The following is a 21,245-nucleotide window of genomic DNA, read 5'->3' on the forward strand; positions in this document are numbered from 1 at the left end:
ATATGCAATGAAAGCATCACTGTTGACTTTGTCCTGAGCTAGGGATTGAACCCAGGGTCTCCTGCCTCCTAGGCAAGCACTCTACCACTGAGCTACAGGTCCCGATTCAGCGCCAGGAAATTGTGCAAGAAAATAGCCTTAAGATATGAGAAACAGGACCATGAGATAGATGCCAGAGGGTAAAGGTGCTTACCTCACAAACCTGAGTTGGACCTCTGGAACGCAGATAAAGGTAAAAAGACAGAACTGACTCCATAAAATTGTCCTCTGCCCTCCACATGCACTGTGGCACGCGTACACCCACACACATCACACACATACAAGCCTATGAGGAACAGTGCACACCTCTGAACTCTTCTCTCCAGTCACTCACGCCTGAAAAGAGACAGAGAAGTAGCTCCCATCACCAAAGCCTGCTCTTCTCATGAATATAAGAGAGCAAGGTGATGGCACGTGTTAAAGCCAAGGCGCAGGAAGAAAATCACATATAAGCAGAAAAGCAAAATATTATTATGAAGGGATATCTAAAACATGCTAATCTTTTAGAATATACAAAGCCACTACATCATATTATCACTATGAAATTTGGTAGACAAGGTGGCTAGGGTGGGGAGCTTTTCTCTAAACCTGCCGAAAATAATAAACATATCGTGGAAATTTTTAGAAAGAAAAGCCCCAGAATCCTCTTTTCTAAAGCTGTCACGTCACTTCACTTTCCACTGGAACATCTGTCACATTTGCCAACCCAGACAATGTTATTTTCAGTTTTCCCCCTTTCCCAAACTCAAGTACCTGCAGGCAAATGACTCTGTCCCCAGGCTGAGCAGAACCGTGCAGTGAGTAGTCCCCCTCTCCCCGAGACTGCTGCCTGCCGCGAGTCTTCCCGACAGCCACAGGGTTAACGGCTTCCAGATGAGAGGGATTAGGCAGCATTGTCACATGGAGGGGACGGTGGGCACCAAAGTCTAGGTCCACCGAGGAGGTCAGATGGGACAGGACATCTCCAATGGCTGAGACGTTTTCTGGAAATTCACTTAAACCTCGCATTTTACGGAACATCAGCTATTAGAACAAACATACAAGATATCAAGCAAGTCTTATTACAGTAAAGTCTAAGGTGAGCTTCAAGAAAGATTAGCAATATGTAAATTCTTTTATAGTTATTACAAACATACCTTATTCAAAGATAGGCGCACGCGCACACACACACACACGCACTGGTTTGGGTTATCTGCACAATGGCAGAGACACACAACTGACTTTTCCACTGTCCCTGAACCTAGCATTTGAACATTTATGTGCAGAGGGATTAAAAACTCAAAAGAAAAAAAAAAAGCAAAGTGGGTACTCTAGTCATATCTGGGACCCCTTCAGCCAGAAAAACACTTCCCTGAAACGTGGCTGGAAGGTGGTTTCCACCAGACACCCCAGTAGGCTCAAAGTCTAGCAATGGGGTATTCCTAGGCCTGGTCAGGCACTAGGGTTTCAGTAGGCAGTGAGGTAAGCAGATCCCCATTCTGTGGGTAACCAGAAGCCCTTACTCAGCTCTCCAGTCACCGTCGGCTGTATAGGAAGTTCCTAGTCCCTCCAGTCAAGAATCCCTGCTACCATAACCCAGACAGGTCTCAGTTAAGGGTGATGGTGACAGGTTGTTTATGCCTCTCCTAGCCAGCTGGAAGTGTGAGCTACAGGCTGTTCCCACCCTAACGCAGGAAAGTTTCCCTTGGTGTCCCTAGCTCTGGAACACTGAAAAAAAATCAAACAGGACCACATCATGAACTGAGGAGAACATGAAACCTGGCCACTGCCAAAGGAACTCACTGCAGGCTAGAAAAGAATCTTCACAAAGAATTGGAAGAGAAAATAAACCTAGGAAGCATATACTAAGTGTTTTCCTGTACAGTAACAGGAGGAAAGAAGGTCCTGCCACGACAGGAAGCCTCGTGGAGAGTACCTGGCTGAGGCTGGTTCTGAGCATAGGTTCAGGGCTGGACTGCCCAGCAGTCCTCCTGGGCCCCTCTTGCAGGCTCCAGCATTGGAAATGTTCTCATCATGCTGGACCAAAGATGAAACTGAGGGCCTTCTTGGTGGCTGTGGTGTTGACATATCATAGACCCACCATGAACACCCAGTTATCCTTGGTTGAACTTTCATGGAATATATCACACAAGGAAGGAGGAGTCAAAGACCAAGCAGCTGCCTTCTGCTCTTGGCTGATTCACCCCCCTACCAGCTCACATACAGAGTATTGAGACATAGGAAACACCCATGGAAGCTGGTGGGCCCACAGTGCTCTGTGATCACAGTCTTAGGGCTCAGCACAGAGAGGAGCATTTCCCAAAAACACTGTTCCCAAGACAGCAGTCCATCCACGGTATTTCTGATAATTCCCAGGGATGCACACACCCTGGTTGACAAGGAGAAAGGTGAAGCACTCCCTGTGGAGAGGGCTGTGCACTTTCCAACACATGGGAGGCTTCAGTTTGAGAAGATGCTTATGACCACATTGCAGAAAAAAAGTCTAAAATTCTACTTTATCGCCTCCACATCAGGATTCTGAGCATACTGGGAGAAGTTAGGTGTGGTCCAGAGGTCAGAGAGAAAGAAGATCCCAGAGTTATGGATGGAGGGCCCTGCTCCCAGCTCCAGATGTGCCCCCTCCCAGGTAAGCTCTGCAGTACAGTATACTCGAAGTGATGGAGAACCTTTAGTCGAGGCTTTTGGGGTGCACCCCATGCACTCTAAACACTGGTAGTACATAGTGCCACTGTGTAGTTCTTTGGTATCTATGTCCTGCAAGATGGAGCTGAACAAGGCATGCTACTGGGGCTTCTCCCCACACATGGGTCCCCATTTGGTGGAATAGTCTGGGACGAATTAGGAGGTGTGTCCTTGTTGGAGGAGGTGTGTCACTGGAGGCTAAGCTTTGAGATTTCAAAAGCTAAGCCATCCCCAGTTAGCTGTCTGACTGCTTTGTGCTTGTGCATCAGAAGTAAGCACTCAACTACTGCTCCAGCATCATGCCTGCCTGCCTGTCTGCCACTTTGGTCCCTACTACGATGGTTGTGGACTTACCCACTGAACCAGTAAGCAAGCCACCAATAAATTCCTCTATAAGTTGCCCTGATCATGGTGTCTCTTCACAGCAACAGGAAAGTAACTGAGACACGCCCAATTCTGTGGGAGCTGCAGCCTAAGTTTTGTGGCAATGCTGTTGATGACAATGCTGTGCTGTGATCCACCAGGTACTTTCTTTTTCCTTTATGTGATGTAATACGATGTGGTGTATGTGTGTGTGTGCGCGCGCGCGCGTGTGCGTGTGTGCGTACATGTGCGTGTGCGTTTGTTGAGATGGGGAGGGCAGAGGACAACTTTCCTTATCGTTCCTTGACCACCATGCATGTTGAAGAAGCAAACTAACCTTTAATTTCCCTGCTGGAAGAAAGAATCCCTGAGAACATTACAGGAAAACCAACTTCAGTCCTACCTGTCAGCACTAAGTTCCCACCCATTCACTAAGCTATCTCCCAACCAACTGCTCAGAGGCTCCATTGGCTTCTAAAGGAAATTACCACCATCAGGTTTATTTTGCTCCAGTCCTACACTGATAAGAATCACAGAACATCTCCTAGAAATGTCAGAAAAGCTACATCCATGAAGTCTCCACAGTATGGCCACCTGAACAAGACTTGAACACCAATGAGCATGCTAACAGGGAAAGAGGGATGCTCTAGGGGCCTCAACAAACAACCGCAGGCAACTGGGGGAGTGAGAGAAATGGTCTCCTCTCAGGAAAAAGCCTCCATGTGGTTATCCAATACCAAGTAGTTAGCCTTAAAATGAGATACATACATGTAACATTATACAACGGTGCAGGTTGCATGGTGTACTTTGGAGTGTTTAAGTATGGGGTAGGGTAGGGTAGGGTAGGGTGTGTGTAGAGAAAATGAGGCTGTAAATTTGAAAGAAACAAGGAGGTACATGGGAGGGGATGGAGGATGAAAAAGGAAGGAGAAAAATGATGTGATTATATATATGTGTGTGTGTGTGTGTGTGTATTGGTTTTTCAAAACAGGGTTTCTTTGTAGCTTTGGAACCTGTCCTGGAACTAGCTCTTGTAGACCAGGCTGGCCTTGAACTCAGAGATCCACCTGCCTCTGCCTCCTGAGTGCTGGGATTAAAGGTGTGTGCCACCACCACCAGGCAGATTATAGCATAATTTTTTAAAAAGCTAAAAAATTATTATAAGAACACATGAACATTAAGAAGAAACAAAGAACAACAACAACAAAAACATAGAAAGAAATCTTACCTCTGGAGGTAACTGCAGAAGGCCTGTCAACAAATTAAGCCTCCCTCTATGGGGCATCCCAATAATGACATCAGTTATACCGCCATAGGCTGACGACTTCAGTAACTCATGAAAAAATCCCATCATGCTCTCAGCCCCTTCACCGCCATATCTCTTCACTGTGGCAAACTTGGTGGCCAAAAAGTGGTCAAACTCCTGTGGAACAGACATATTAGCTGCTGGAAGACCACAAGTGCTCAGGCGAAAAGCAGGTAAGTTTTGTGTGCTGTGTGAAGGCCCCACATTACTCCAGAGGTCATGTATGTGCCCTTTCACTACATATTCCCAGAGACAGACATCCCAGTACAGCACAGCTCTGCTGAGGGCCTGACACAGAAGAAGCTGTAAGGAGAAAAACCTGAGTGGTAGAATCACGTGTCTGGGAACAAGCTCCTTCTGTGTTTGTCTTTCCAGCCTTGAGGCCAGACTTAGCTATCTGCTGCCTTGCCCAAGGCGTCAGATCTCCCAGAGGCTCTACAGTATTCGTTAACCAAGGTGTAACACTGTCCTACTACTCAAAGAGGAGGGGCATGACTTCCTTTCAGTTTGACATGCCTAAGCCCTTCCCACAGCCCTGGTGACGACGTCCTTCCACTAATTGACTATGAGAACTTCTGCTGAGCAGTTGATCAAACCCCTCCAGGAAACAAAAGGAGAAGCACAATCTTAAGGACTTTATTAAGTTTTATAAAAATAAGCAGAGGATACATTAACATACTTTGATGCTGAGGAAAACCAACAGCTCAAATGTCTAGCGATCTGCTTTGCTTCTGCTTGCTGTTCAGTTTGATGTGCTGAAGCAATGGATGATGGCCCCTACACAGGGGCCAGGTCGAATGCCTTCCTTTCCTCTCCCCAGAAGCTAGCTATTTTTGTAGGAAGTGAGAAGACTTGATCCACTAATGTTAGCTAATACTTATTTCTACATTTATTTTGACCATTTCTAGTTATTTACAATTGTATGTATCTGTATGTCAGTATGTGCATATGAGCACAGGTGCCCTCAGAGGCCATAGGCATTGGGTCCCCTGGAATCAGAGGTAAAGACAATTGTGAGGCACCGTGTGGGTGCTGGGAATTGAACCTGGGTTGTCTAGAAGAGCAGCAAGTGCCCTTAACCATCTCTCCAGCCCCTACGTGATACTTTTTATACCTGAGATTCTAGCAATAGTTTTGCCAGGTGTTTTCGCTCTTCTGTGGTAAACGACTCCTTTTTCAGCTCCTCAAACCTTCTGGCAAACCAATCTTTCTCCTCCTGGCTCTGAAGCTGTGCGGTTTCAATAGAAATTGGCCCGCAGAAGATATGGTTCAAATAGGCTAAGACTTCCTCAAGAGAAGCCTCTTCTTTGCCCATGTTCAACAGTCCTGTGAAAGAGAACAAAGGGCTCACTTCAAAGAATAACCAGCCACACGGAAAGTAAGCTGTGTGGGCAGAGCAGAACAGCGACGCGCTTCCATCTGAGCGCGCCATCACCAATGACTGCTGACATTTCCTTTACAAAAGGATTGTGGAAAATTATATCCCAGATCCCTCGCATAACAAGCAAGTATTCTGTCACTGTCGTAAGCCTCGGCCCCATCTAGACCTTTTCTAAAGTCAAAATTAAGATTATGGTTGATGGCCATAAAGTAGAAAAACTAGATTAGGAGGAGACCTTCCTGAGGACACAGCTCTATCACGTCATGCCAAGTTTTGATCCCAGGTCTCATCCTTGTACCACAAATAATACTAATAAAATAATATAAATAACACGAGATAAAACCCTAACACCATGACTTATGACCCAGGCTCAATTTTTTGTTTGTTTGGTCTTGCTGTTGTTTTGGTTCCCAGGCTTGGAAAGAAACTGGAATGAGGGGTTTGGGCTTTGGAATGAAAGCAGGCACAGGATGTTTCCCTCCCTCGGCCCTGCAGCAGCTCCATATTATCTAAGTTCTCTCAATATGTTTCTGTCTGGGGTAGTTTCAATGAGAGGTGCCCCCATAGGTTCAAACATCGGAATACTTGGTCCCTGGGTAATGGTGCTGTTTGGGTAGCTTAGGAGGCCATGCTGCAGGAAGCAGGTCACTAGGCGTGGGTTTTGAGATTTTAAAAGCCACGTGCTACTCCTAAATGTGTGCTCGCTCTTGCTGCTCCAGCTCCATGTCTGCTTGCTGCCACAGTTGTCCTCTGGAATGGTGAAGGATTCTTATCTCTCTGGACCCACAAGCCCCAATAAACCCTTCCTTCTGTAAGATGCCTCGGTCAAGGTGTTAAGTTTATCTCTCAACTAAATACGGGAATATTTATTAATGTTAGTTTATCGCTATACTAAATACGGTAATAATTTTTGGGAGCAGTTAGGAAAATGAATCAGCATTCTATAAGCAAAGTGTGTGGCACCTACCTGTTTGGATTTTTAAATACTGTTATTTAGGTATCGGGGAGACACCAAGTGCATTCTGTCACGCGTGGCATAAGAAGGTCAGGGGGAAACTTTGGGAGCTGGTGGTCTCCTTTTACTATGCTTTTCCCACTTGGTGGCAGGCATCTTTACCCACTGAACTACCCTGCCAACCTGTTCTATGTTTGTTTTAGGTTTTTTTTTTTTTTTTTTGATTTTTCAAGACTGGGTTTCTCTGTAGCTTTTTGGTTCCTGTCCTGGAACTAGCTCTTGTAGACCAGGCTGGCCTCGAACTCACAGAGATCCGCCTGCCTCTGCTCTGGGATTAAAAGCGTGCGCCACCACCGCCAGGCTCTGTTCTATGTTTTTAACCACATAGAAACAAGAGCACTCTAGAACGTCAAGACAGCTCCCACGTGAAGACAACACAGTGTGTCCTTTGTCCCTTCACCTGATGGAAGTCTCTAATCCAGGGCATCCCATTCCTCAAGAACAGAACAAGACCCTCCACCTGACAACTCCCCTCTCATGCCCAGCTGCTGCCTTACCTGTGGTAGTGAAGGGTCCCTGCAGGGTCTGTACGAGGGCTTGGATTTCAGGCACAGTATCCAGCAGGGCTTGTCCCGGAAAGAGAGGGTTGATCTGGGCGGCTTTGTGGCCATGCTCACAATAAACTGTCACCAACCTGGCAAGGCCGTGATCAACTAAATTGGAAGAGTGAAATAGCACAGTTGAGGAGATGCTCAGAAACCACAGAGACACTTGTCACAGAAGGACATTTAACTCGCTGTTCCTACTCCCATTGCCAGTGGATTTCAGGGTTAAAGACTGTCAGATGCTAGGTAAGCACACTTTTTGTTGTTGTTGTTGTTTTGTTTGTTTGTTTGTTTTTGTTTTCTAAGACAGGGTATCCAGGGTTTCTCTGTGTAGCTTTGGAGCCTGTCCTGGCATTAGCTCTGTAGACCAGGCTACCCTTGAACTCACCTGTCTCTGCCTCCCGAGTGCTGGGATTAAAGGCATGTGCCACCACCACCCATGGTAGCTAAAGTCATGGAAGCAAAAGAAAAGGAAATAGGAGAGGAGCTAGCTTCATGAGTGCAAACGTGTAAGAATAACTGCACATATGATAGAATTAGGAGAGAACTTGTGAGACTGAGAAGCATTACTTCCACCCTGACGTTAAAGACACGGTCCCTGTTAGGTCCTTCTTTCCTGGTTAGTGCAGGGGTATTTAGATCTTAGCTGGAACATTAAAATAGGGCTAATACTGGATGTGGTGCACACCTTTAATACCAGCACTTGGGAAGCAGAGGCAGGCTGATTCAATGAGTTCAAGGCTAGCCTGGTCTACAAAGCGAGTTCCAGGACAGCCATACATCATACACATAAAACAAGAACCTTTCTGTCTCTCTTTCCTTCCCTCCCTCTCTCCATCTCTCTCTCTCTCTCTCTCTCTCTCTCTCTCTCTCTCTCTCTCTGTATATATATATATATATATATATATATACACACATGTACATATATACATACATATGCCTATATATCTTTCCCTTTGGTTGGGGTTATACATGCTTTTAATTTGGGAGGCAGAGGCAGATGGATTAAGACCTACATAGTAAATTCTAGGCCAGCCAGGGTTATACAGAGAGATTCTATCTCAAACAAACAAACAAACAAAAGCAACAGCAATAATAAAGCTGGGTAAAACCCCAAATCAATGTTACATTTCCTTTTCCCCACTCAGTGTTGGGAACAAAAATCCACAGCCACACTTTTGCTAAGCAAGTACTCTACCCTAAGGCCAAATACCCAACTTCACACCTCCCTTGTTTAGAAATGTGCACGTGTTTCTTTTGACAAGGGGCGCATGTGCCTGCATGTGGAAGTAAGGGGACACTTGCAGAAACCTGTTCTTTCCGTTCATCACGTCGGTTCCAGGGGCCAAATTTAGGTGCTCAGGCTTGGCAGCAAGCACCTATATCCCGTGAGCCATTTTGTTGGCTCTCTTCTTCCCTTATAGACTCCAGACACAGTTCTTTTATACACTGTAGACAAAGAACCTAAATTATCTGTGAGTCACAGAACACAAAACTGTCAAAGAGCTCTGTAGATACGCTGGCCACAGTGGCTCACTCTGGAAGCAGAATTGCTGAGTACAAGGCCATGTTGAACTACACAGTGAGGTCCGGCACAGCCTTAGCTATAGAGTAAGACCCCGTCTCAAAGCAAAGCCTCTACAGATCAGGGAACGGGACGACAACTCAGTGGAAGAGAGCGTGGCTAGCATGTGTGAGGCCCTTGCTTAATCCCCAGCACTTAAATCATTCATTCATTCATTCAAACAAAGTTAGGCTGGTGTGGTGGTATACACCTTTAATGCCAACACTCAAAGGGAGAGGGAGTGGCTTCCTGAGAGTTCCAGGACAGTCAGGCTACATAGGGATCCCCATCTCAAAAAACAAACAAAGCTCTTCAAATGTCTATTTTATGAACAATTACTGCCATGAAATGGTTTCCTAGCAACACATGTGCTTCAGTCTGTATTCGATGCATTACGAAGCTTGCCTCTTTACATGTGGCAGGCAAAGTGAGAAGAGATCAGGGATGCAATGATCAGAGGACATCTTTGCATCACATCAACAGCTAGGCAGCCCCATGGTACACCAGACGCCCAGAGGTGACTCTGGTCTGTTCCCTTCCTGAGTCTTAAGGAAGCAATGACTGTAACTCTAGCGGCCTGGCCAAACAGGCCGACATCCACCAACAGCAGTCCCCATGGCCCAGATGTTCTGTTCTCTCTCCAAATAGGACCGCTGAGCAAGTCCTCTAGTTTGAGGAGACATCCCTATAGCTTCCACAACGCATTCTTTGTTTAGGATGGATAGAAATTGTTGGGAAAACAAACGTTGTTTACAAACACTATGGTGAAAACATCACTCTGCATTGTTATTTACTGTAAATAAAAATGGCAGTAAGGCACACAGACCACAGTTCTGTTTCAAGAAGGAAAACACCAAGTTAAACAGCATGAAGTACACGTCAGCTAATTTAAACTAAACTTGATATTTCAGTTAAAAGCTAGGTGCTGGGCAGATGGCTTAGCAGTTAAGAGCACAGGCTGCTCTTCCAGAGAACCCTGTTTTAATTCCCAACACTTACATGGCCGCTCACATCCCTGAACTCTACTCCCAGGGGACCGGACAGCTCTTCTGGCCTCCTGGGCACTGTGTGCCTTCTCCTCTCACAGTCAGGATGTGTCAACTTTTCAAGCGCTGAGATTACAGGCATGTGTTACCATGTCTGACACTTTGTTTTGCCTTGGTTTTCTCCTCCTCCTCCTCCTCCTCCTCCTCCTCCTCCTCCTCCTCCTCCTCCTCCTCCTCCTCTTCCTCTTCCTGACAGGGTTTTTCTGTGTAGTCCCAGCTGTCCTGGAACTCACTCTGTAGACCAACCAGGCTGACCTCAAACTCAGAGATCTCTGAGTTTTCCACTTCCTGAGCACTAGGATTAAAGGTGTGCAACAGTACCTTTGCACACCACCTCCCAGTTAGGGTAAGTAATTTTTTTTAAATATTCATTTATTTATTATGTATACAATATTCTGTCTGTGTGTATATCTGCAGGCCAGAAGAGGGCACCATACCTCTTTACAGATGGTTGTGAGCCACCATGTGGTTGCCGGGAATTGAACTCAGGACCTTTGGAAGAGCAGGCAATGCTCTTAACCACTAAGCCATCTCTCCAGCCCAGGGTAAGTAATTTCTAAAGAATGACACTAGTAGTAAAAAAGCTGGAATCTGAACATAAGTGTTTTTGACTTCAACACTCCGTTACACACACACACATGCACACACACGCACGCACGCATGCACACACTTTTTCCCTGGAGATAAAACCTAGAGCCCTGAGCGCACTAAGCAGGTATTCTGCCACTGAGGCAAATTCTCATCCCTGCAACTATTACAACAAAAGTTGAAGAGGGATGTCTTGAACCCATAGAAGGAATGACTAGAACTATATAAGGCTAAGGTTGTCTACTTTTTCCATCTGCATTAATATTTTAGAATTTTCTACAGTTGTGAAAATCACTAATGTTTTCAGTTTCTTCAAACTATTTCTTTACAATTCCAGTAAAGGCCACTGTGGTTTGTAATATGCGACATCCCCCAAAAACATCACTTCAACTATCAAAGCTCTACTGTGATAGGGACAGTAACCGCCAGCCTTGGTCTAGAATCCAGTGACTTCCCTCTCTGGAAGGTCTCTATTACAGGTTGAACGGGAAATTCTCCCTATGGATTGATGTGTTAGAACATGTTGTTCCCAGCAGGTAGTCCTGTTTGGAGAGAGAACAGAACATCTGGGCCATGGGGACTGCTGTTGGTGGATGTCGGCCTGTTTGGCCAGGCCGCTAGAGTTACAGTCATTGCTTCCTGAACTGGCAAGATGTCAGGAGCGCCCATTTCTGCTGCTGCGATGCTGCCCAGTTGCCTTGCTTTCCTCTCCATAATGGACTGTCTCCCCTGAAAATCCAGCTAAGATAAGCCTTTCTCTTTTGATTTGCTTCTATCATGTAGTTTTTAATGTAAATAAGAAAAGAAGCTACAGTTGTTTGGGGTTTTTTTTTTTGTTTGTTTGTTTTTTGTTTTGTTTTTTTGTATGACAGGGTTTCACTGTGTAGCCCTGGTTGTCCTGAAACTCACCCTATAGACCAGGCTGGCCTCAAACTCAAAGATCCATCTGCCCGTGCCTTCTGAGTGCTGGTATCAAAGCCATGCACCACCACTGTCCAGCTTCTAACACTGTTTTTCTGCTTGTTTGTTTGTTTTTGAGACAGGTATTCTTTTTAGCTTTGGAAACTGTTGTGGAACTAGCTCTTGTAGACCAGGCTGGCCGCAAACTCAGAGATCTGCCTGCCTCTTGAGTGCTGGGATTGAAGGCATGTGCTACTACCACCCAGTCAAACACAGTTTTTTAAAGATGCTAAAAAAAAAAAAGCCAAGTAGTAGTAGCATGTGCCTTTAATCTTAGAATTTGGGAGGCAGAGGCAAGAGGATTTCTGTGAGTTTAAGATCAGCCTGGTCTAAACAGTGAGTTCCAGGACAGCCAGAGCTACAAAGAAAAACCCTGTCTCAAAAACAAGAAAGAAAGAAAGAAAGAAAGAAAGAAAGAAAGAAAGAAAGAAAGAAAGAAAGGAAGGAAGGAAGGAAGGAAGGAAGGAAGGAAGGAAGGAAGGAAGGAAAGAAGGAAGGAAGGAAAGAAGGAAGGAAGGAAGGAAGGAAGGAAGGAAGGAAGGAAAAGGAAATCTAAAAAGTCTAAAACTCTTCAGTATAAAAGTATATGTGAGAATCACTACTCTTAAACTCACCTCCACTGTAAATTGGGAATTTAAATAAATAGATCCAAAACTGATGCATAATATTCTAGGTTTGATACCACACACAAATAAATAAAATAAAAAAGTTACTTGGTAGCTAAGGTTTACTGAGACTAAAGTACAAGCCATTACCAAGAGTAAACTACAAAGAACAAAGCCTGGGTCAAAGTTTAACTGTTGAAAACACTAACAATCATCCCGATCCAAGAGGTTTCTAAAGGAAATGTAGTGTTTCCTTAAGTCCTCAGCACAAAGCAAGGCTTGGTGAATGGTATGGGTTCCTGAGTCAGGAGCTGACTGTAACCAACAGGTATGAGGGTGAAGAAGCCTTCCACAGCCTTCACTTCAGTCTCTCTTGGTGCTTTTCCTGGGATTCTACCATAAAGTCTAGGCTGGCCTTGAACTCATTATCCTCTTACTTCAGTCTAGGAATGAATTATAGGGCTGTGTCACCAGTTCGACCACTGAGACACTTCTGAAGTGTCAAAGTGTCCATTTCCAGAAGGGTTTGCATTTTATCTTATAAATACTTCAAAATTAAATCATGATTCATAATCGAAAATCATTCCTCTGGATTAAGACTGTACTTTCACAGCAGCTGATATACTTGAAAAATACTAAAGACATGCCCATGGCCTCACCTGATTCTTATTCTTTATTTAAAGAAAGTTAGTTTATTTATTTACTTTGTGTGTGTGTGAACGCACGTGTGTGTGTGTGTGTGTGTGTGTGTGTGTGTGTGTGTGTGTGATGTGGGAGTGTCATATATCAATCTGTTGATTTCATTGGCTGAGTAATAAAGAAACTGCTGGCCCTGATAGGTTATAAGATAGGTGGGCGGAATAAACAGGATAGGATGCTGGGTGGAAGAGGAAGTGAGGTCAGACTCTGCGCTGCTTCCAGAGGGACCGGACAGCCGCCATGCTCTGCTCTCCCAGGCAGCTGCAACCCACGATGGATGGAGGCTAGAATCTTCCCGGTAAGCGCACCTTGGGGTGCTTACACACATCATTAGAAATGGGCTAGTCCAGGTGCGAGAATTATCCTGTAAGGGCTAGAGTTCATGGGCCAAGCAGTTTTTAAATGAATACAGTTTGTGTGTTGTTATTTCGGGCATGAGCTAGCCAAGCAGCCGGGCTGTTGGGGATGCAGCCCCGCCGCTCCTATTTCAACATGTGTGCCCGCAGAAGTCAGAAGAGGGTGTCAGATCCCCTGGAGCTGGAGTTACAGAAGAGTGTGAACTGCCCAATATCCAGTTCTCTGAAAGAACATCAAGGCTGTAACCACCGAGCCATCACTCCAACTTCCAGACTCCCAATTATAAAACACTAACTATAAACATACTTGTCCAGAATTTAAGGACAAATGCAGAAAGACATCATTATATTTATAGCAAAAGGCATAGAAACAATGTCTTGGCCCATATTTAAAAGGCATCTTCTCGGCCAGGCAGTAGTAACACACACCTTTAACCCAGCACTTGGGAGGCAGAGGTAGGGCGGACCTCTGTGTGTTTGAGGCTAGCTGGGTCTACAAGACCTAGTTCCAGGAAGCTAGGAAAAACAGAGAAACCCTGGCTCAAAAACATAAATAAATAAACAAACAAACAAACAAAGCATCTTCTCCTGATACTCAATGTTCTGGTTAAGAAAGAGTTAAATACCCCAAACACACACACACACACACACACACACACACACACACACAAATTGCATGCCTAGCCTAGCATGGTGATGCATGCCTGTAATCCCAGGATGCAGGTAGCTGAGGCAGGAGGACTACCATGAGTTCAAGGCCAGTCTAGGTTACAAAAACAAGTAACAGGTCAACTAGAATTACAGAGTAAGAAGACTATGTCTCAAAAAATTGCATATACAAGAACATATGATATATGTGTCTTTTTTAACCTTTATTTTTATTTTTGTAAATGGGTATTTTGCTTTCATGTGTGTCTGTGCACCACACGTGTGCCTGGTGCCAACAGAGAGCCCTGACCTTATATCTCTTACTAAGGAATAAACAGTGGGACTGGAGAAGCAACTCAGAGATTAAGAGCACTGACTGCTCTTCCAGAGGATCCAGACTTGATTCCTAGCACCCACAAGATGACTCCCAGTCTCAGGGACCTCTGGGACTGGGATATGCGGTACACAGACACCAGTCATATGTGGTACAGAGACACAAGTGCATGCAAAACACCTCTATACATAAAATTTAAAAAATCTTTAAAAGAATGAAAGAAAGCATGAGGTCAAGTGGAAACTATATTATCAACAAATGGGTAGAAATTCAGCACTGCTATCGAGAGCGACTGTGTCTTAGCACCTAGAAAAATATAACAAGGAGAAAAGAGCAGGACCCAGAGGCAAGAGCTCCAGGCAAAGTGCTTCCCTCGAGTGTCACAGGACCGCACACTAAGATAATAAAATGAGGATAGGAATAGTGATTCCAGAGAGGCTGTCTGGGAGACTTATTTTGTTTTTGTTTTAACTCAAATATGTTTACTCAGTACCTGCGATGCCCAGAGATTTAGGTATAGATAATACATATTCTATATTGCTCAAGTTTCTAAATACGAATGAGGTAAAAGAAGAAATAGTATCTGAATCTCAGGGGAGACATCCTCCACCTGGTATGACCAGCCTTTTGTATGCAGCACACAATGTCATTTATGACGTTTAAGGGGCTGGAACATGGCCCGGCAGTTAAGAGCATTTGATGCTCTTGCAGAAGACCCAGGTTTGGTTCCCAGCATCCATACTGAGTGGCTCACAACCAACTATAACTCTAGCTCTATGTGTGCACATGCATGTGTACACACATACAGAGAGAGAGAGAGAGAGAGAGAGAGAGAGAGAGAGAGAGAGAGAGAGAGAGAGAGAGAGAGAGAGAGAGAACAAAAAACAAAAGCCAGGCTGTGGTGGTGCACACCTTTAATCCCAGCACTCGGGAGGCAGAGGCAGGCGGATCTCTGTGAGTTCAAGACCAGCCTGGTCTACAGAGCTAGTGCCAGGACAGGCTCCAAAGCCACAGAGAAACCCTGTCTCGAAAAACAAAAACAAAAAACAAAACAAAAAAAAAAAAAAAACACTGAACTTTCAGATGTTACCAGGAAGCTCTACTAAAGCAAGTTCTCTATTAGGAGGCTGTGGAAAGTGATTTGGTGATAAGGGAAGAAAGAAGGACTTAAACGTAAAATCAACTCCAGAGATATTCTTCTAACTATACCAGCCTGAAGTTCCCAAGGTGATTCTCATATACTCTTCCAAATGGTAACTATTAGACGGGTTTTTCCACGGCAATCTTAATTCATTAGGTCAGTCGGATGTGAAAGAAAAGGTCAAACCAATCACAGCAGCTGTATGTTGAATGTCCACTAACACGACCTTAAAGGTTTTGTCCCTTCATGTACAACATACCCTTATGACTAGCCAAAGGCGGACACACACAGATACACACATTCACATAATCCTAGGCTGAGGGTGTATGGAGTGGTCCAGAACTTGCCTAGCATGCACAAGGCCCTCAGTTTGATCTCAACGCTATAAAAAGAAAAGCGGGGGGGGGGGGGGGGGGGGGGGGGGGGGGGGGGGATGTGGGGTGGTGGTGGTTATGTTTCAGAACCTGGTCACTGAATTAGAACCTGGGTAAAGAGAAAAGATTCAGAGCTAGGAACTGGCATTTTAAGAACCAAAATCACTGTTCATCAACAAATAAGTTCAAGAATAATGGATATGAATTATAGGGAGCTGAGGAGTAAGTAGCTCGGTAAGTAGGGTTATAGGTTTGAACGACACTGAAAAAAAAAGTCTACACACTGAAATTGCAATGTGGAAGAAAACATCTACAGCCTTGCAAATGCAGAATTAACAATCTAGTGGTCAAAATGCTTCCCCCCCCAAAAAAAAAATTGACTACAGCCAGGTATGGTGGCCATGCTTTTAAAACAGCACTCAGGCAGAGGCGGTGGATCTCTGAGTTTGAGTCCAGCCTGATTTACAGAGCGAGTTCTAGGACAGCCAGGGCTACACAAAAGAAAGAAAATGAGATTTATTTTCAATGGTTCCCAAGATAAAGAGCAAAAATACTCTAAGGTTCCAAAGTGTGAAGAGTCAAAGAAAGATCTGGTAGCACTTAAACGATAAAAAGGATTTGTATATTTTAGTCAAAACGGTTTTACTACGTAGCTTCAGCTGACCTGAATTCGCTATGTAGAACAGGATGGCATTGAACTCACAGAAGCCCAAGCTGCCTTTGCCTCTCTAGTGAGAGGACTAAAGGCATTCAGCAAGCCTGACAGAGGGGACTGTCAACATTAATATTAGGATCAAAGAAGCCAACTGGGGGGTGGGGACATCGTGTCGCACACCTTTAATCCCACTGCTTAGGAGGCAGAGGCAGGCAGATCTCTGAGTTTGTGACCAGCCTAGTCTACACAAGCTCCACATCAGTTAAGGTTACATGACACCCTGTTTCAAACAAACAAGAAGCTAAATGGTGGTACCTAATAGAAGACCTGGATATCAATCCACACATCTTCAAACACCTGATTTTTTACAAAGAAGCAAAAAATATCAAATGGAAAAGAGAAAGCATATTTAACAAGTGGTGCTGGCATAACTGGATATCAGCATGTAGAAGAATGAAAATAGACCCATATCTATCACCATGCACAAAACTCAAGTCCAAATGGATCAAAACCTCAACATAAAGCCAGCCACACTGAACCTCATAGAAGAGAAAGTGGGAAGTACACTTGAACGCATTGGCACAGGAGACCACTTCCTAAATAACCCCAGCAGCACAGACACTGAGAGAAAAAATTAATAAATGGGACCTCCTGAAATTGAAAAGCTTCTGTAAAGCAAAGGACATGGTCAACAAGACAAAACAACAGCCTACAGAATGCGAAAAGATCTTCACTAACCCACATCAGACAGAGGTCTGATCTCCAAAATATACAAAAAAACTCGAGAAATTGGACACCAAAAGAACACATAATCCAATTAAAAAATGGAATACAGACCTAAACAGAGAACTGTCAACAGAAGAATCTAAAATGGCTGAAAGACACTTAAGGAAATGCTCAACACTCTTAGTCATCAGAGAAATGCAAATCAAAACAACTCTGAGATTCCATCTTACACCTGTAAGAATGGCCAAGATCAAAAACACTGATGACAACTTATGCTGGAGAGGTTGTGGGGAAAAGGGAATACTTCTTCATTGCTGGTGGGAATGCAAGCTGGTACAATCCCTTTAGATGTCAGTGTGGTGATTTCCCAAAAAATTAGGAAACAACCTTCCTCAAGACCCAGTAATACCACTTTTGGGTATATATCCAAAGAATGCTCAGCTGTGCCACAAGGAAATGTGCTCAACTGTGTTCATAGTAGCTTTGTTTGTCATAGCCAGGACCTTGAAAAAACCTAAATGCCCCTTGACCAAAGAATGGAAAAGGAAAATTTGGTACATTTACACAATGGAGTACTATACAGCAGAAAAAAATATTGACAGCTTGAATTTTGCAAGAAAATGGATGGAGCTAGAAAACATTATTTTGAGTGAGGTAAACCAGACACAGAAAGACAATTATCACATGTACTCACTCATAGGTGGTGTTTAAACATAAAGCAAAGCAAGCCAGCCTACAAACCACAATCCCAGAGAACTTAGACAACAATGAGGACACTAAGAGAGACTTACATGGATCTAATCTACATGGGAAGCAGAAAAAGACAAGATCTCCTGAGTAAATTGGGAGCATGGGGACCTTGGGGGAGGGTTGAAGTGGGGAGGGGAGAGGCAGGGAGGGGAGCAGAGAAAAATGTAGAGCTCAATAAATAGCAATTTTTTTAAATTAAGAAGCTAAATGGGGGCTGGAGAAATGGCTGAGTAGTTAAACAAGCATAGTTGCAAAGGATTGGGGTTAGATTCCCAGCACCCACATGCTGGTTCACAGTATCTGTGCATCCAGTTCCAGGGAATCCAATGCCTTCTTTGGACACCAGGCATGCACATGGTATACATATATGCATGCAGGTAAAACGCTTATACACCTAAATAAATATGAAAGATATATAACAAATAAATAAATGTAAAAAAAAATTTAAAGATGCCAACAGTTTTCTCTAATAATCTGCATTTTTCTACTGCATAAGGACAAATGATAGAATAACTTAACTTTGTAGCATAAACCAAATACTCGAAATTATTCTTGGACACGAGATTGCAAAATAGTTCCAAAAACTGATTTTTGCGTTGGCAAATTACGTCAAAACCTATCAGCCACTTGGTTGCGAGTTCAGCAATTAAAGCGAAAGGCTAGCTAGGTCCAAGGGCAAATAATACCACTGTTGTCTAGATCATGTACCAACTGCCCTCCTGCAAGTAGCACAGAGATGCCATCTGTTGGCCCTGCAAATATATCGTCTGGTTAAGAGCTGGGAGATCTTAGAACGTGTGTCTTTTCACAGAACCATCTCCACAAAGGGCTAAATTCCTACTTGTTGAGGGATGAGGAATGGAAAAGAGAAGCTGTTCCCAAACTGGGATCCAACAAAAAAGATGGGGAGACTACGTGAATACAAAGCCCAGGGATGCCCAATTGTGGAAGCTAGACAGTGGGGTGACCTCGACACTGACAACTCCCACACCTTCCTCCTACCATATCCTCAGCTCTCCCAGGCAGCGATCCTTCACAGGCCAGAAGTTCCCAGGCGCCCAGTACCCACTTTCAAGAGCACCCTACCACACGCAGCGCAGGTTGGTCCCTGCCCTTCCAGTGTCCAGCTGCACCCCTAACCTGAGGGGCGTGTACGGTCGCCTCGGGGCTCTCCGCTCTCGGCCTTCCTAGGCCGGTAGCCATAGACGCCCCTCTCCGTCTGGTAACCGCGCCGGAAAAGCGGGACAGCTAGGCAGAGAGCTCTCCTTGCAGCTGCCATAGTAGCCGGAGCCATGTCAGTCTGGGTCCGAAAGAATGGAAGAAACCAGAGCTGCAGCCAAGGCCAGAGAGGTAGTTGCAGGAGAGTGAGACCCTGAATGCACCACGTGAGGCTGAGGACTCGCCCAGGGACAACGCCCCCGGGCTTCATTGGTCAAGGTGTTGGCCTCTCAGAGCCAATCAGAGGCTGGAAGCTGAGGCGTAGCTACGCCCAGCACCCAGGCTGGTCTGGGGGAAAGCCCAGGGCCAAAGGCCTTCTGGATTTGGACCCAGTGCAAGGATGGCAGCCGAGCAAGACTAGCTTTCTGGTATACAGTAGAGCTATATGTACATCCTGAAGTCTCCCGCCTTAAAATTCACCCTCTGCTGGAAGCTGCAGAGTACAGCAGTGTAGTTTTTCTTACAGAAAGGACAAAAAAAAACAAAAAACAAAAAAAAAAAAACAAGGATGCAAAAATAAAGGATTTGGGGGAAAGAAGAAAACTCAGTTTCACCATTTTTTTAAAAAGTTATCCTACAAAGTGACGTTGCATTTTCCTTCATACTCTTTTCTCAGTGATCCTCCTTCCTTACTCCCCTGCCCTTCCTCTTTGACCCCTTTCTTCCCTCCTATATCCTCCGTTAGGCTTTTTTCTGCCTTCTTTCTCTCTTCCTTTCTTCCTTTTTCTTTCTTTCTTTTTTTTTTTTTTTTTTTTGTTTTGTTTTGTTTTGTTTTTTTTGAGACAGGGTTTCTCTGTGTAGCCCTGGCTGACTTGAACTCGCTCCGTAGACTCGGCTGGTCCTGAACTCAGAAAGATCTGTCTGCCTTGGACTCCTGAGTGCTGAGATTAAAGGTGTGAGCCACCACTGCTCGGTGCATTTTCATGGCTTTTATAATATTTTATGTCTATGGGTGTTTCCCCTGTGTATATCTGTGCACCATGTGCAAGCAGTGCCTGTGGAGGCCCAAAGAAGGCATTGGCACCTCAGGATCTGGGGCAACAAATGATTGTGAGCTGCCATGTTGGTGCTGGGAATTGAAGCCAGATCTTCTGGAAGGGCAGCCAGTATCCTTAACTGCTAAGCCATCTCTCCAGACCTTAACAATCTAGAATCTACATGTGAATGAAAAAAAAAGTAGTACTTTTCCTTCTGAGCCTGGCCTACTTTGCGACTTGATGTGGTGGTTTGATAGCAATGGCCCCATAAGCTCACAGATTTGAATGCTTGGTCACTAGGGAGTGGCTGTTACTTGACAAGGATTAGGAAGTGGCCTTGTTGGAGTGGGTGTGGCCTTCTTGCAGGAAGTGTGTCACTGGGAGTGGGCTTTGGGGAGTGGGTAGGGAGTCTCAAAAGCTCAAGCCAGGCCCAGTGTCTCTCTCTTCCTGCTGCTTGCTGACCCAGAAATCTCAGCTACCATGTCTGCCTGTCTGCAGGCCAATGTGCTCCATGAGGAGAATGGACTAAACCTCCAAACTGTAAGCAAGACCAATGGAAAGCTTTCCTTTGTTCCGATGGCCATGGTGTCTCTTCACAGCAATAGAACATTGACTAAGACGCGTGATAGTTTCTTTCACCACAAATGACATGATTTCACTCATCATGGCTGAATTCTCTCTCTCTCTCTCTCTCTCTCTCTCTCTCTCTCTCTCTCTCTCTCTCTCTGTGTGTGTGTGTGTGTGTGTGTGTGTGTGTGTGTGTATGTGTGTGTGTGTGTGTTAATAACTTTTTCCATTCGACAGCTCATAGGCTGATTACATGGCTTGGCTATTGTGCATGCTGCCAAGTGAACACAGTGTGCAGGTATCTCTGCTATATGCTGTCTTCGATGCTTTCAGGTTTATACTTAGGGATGGTATTCATGGATCTTGCAGTAGTTTATTCTTATGGTTTGGGAATTTTTAATTACTGTTATATTGGTGTGGAGAGACACCCCAACCAGGGCAACTCATAAAAGAGAACATTTAATCTGGGTCTTGCTGCCTGCTTTGAAGAGTTAGTCAATGACTCTCATGGCAGGACTATGGCGGCAGCAGGTTGACAGGATGCTAGAGCAGTATCTGAGAGCTTCTAGCCTGATCCACAGCATGAGGCAGAGTGTGTGTGTGTGTGTGTGTGTGTGTGTGTGTGTGTGTTGCATGGGCTTTTGAGCCCCCAAAGCCCACTCCAGTGACACACCTTTTCTAACAAGGTCATACCTCATAAACCCTT

At 44.8% G+C, this 21,245-nt stretch overlaps 1 protein-coding gene across 1 annotated transcript in view; it reads right to left on the reverse strand.

The window, feature by feature from the left end:
* The window catches only part of Dhtkd1 (dehydrogenase E1 and transketolase domain containing 1), a 45,495-nt gene extending 26,330 nt beyond the window's left edge, over positions 1-19,165 (reverse strand). Inside the window, exons 1-5 of the mRNA XM_050150585.1 lie at positions 18,918-19,165; positions 7,284-7,439; positions 5,505-5,716; positions 4,313-4,507; positions 793-1,062 (exon numbers count right to left, since the gene is read on the reverse strand). Of these exons, the coding sequence (XP_050006542.1) occupies positions 793-1,062; positions 4,313-4,507; positions 5,505-5,716; positions 7,284-7,439; positions 18,918-19,071 (987 nt within the window). The 5' untranslated portion in view covers positions 19,072-19,165. The remainder of the gene's footprint in view (positions 1-792; positions 1,063-4,312; positions 4,508-5,504; positions 5,717-7,283; positions 7,440-18,917) is intronic.
* Positions 19,166-21,245: the final 2,080 nt, after the last annotated feature.

The sequence above is a fragment of the Alexandromys fortis genome, unplaced genomic scaffold, assembly GCF_014885135.2.
Source record: "Alexandromys fortis isolate MF-2015 unplaced genomic scaffold, M_Fortis_MF-2015_v1.1 scaffold_69, whole genome shotgun sequence".
In the NCBI taxonomy this organism is placed as follows: Eukaryota; Metazoa; Chordata; class Mammalia; order Rodentia; family Cricetidae; genus Alexandromys; species Alexandromys fortis.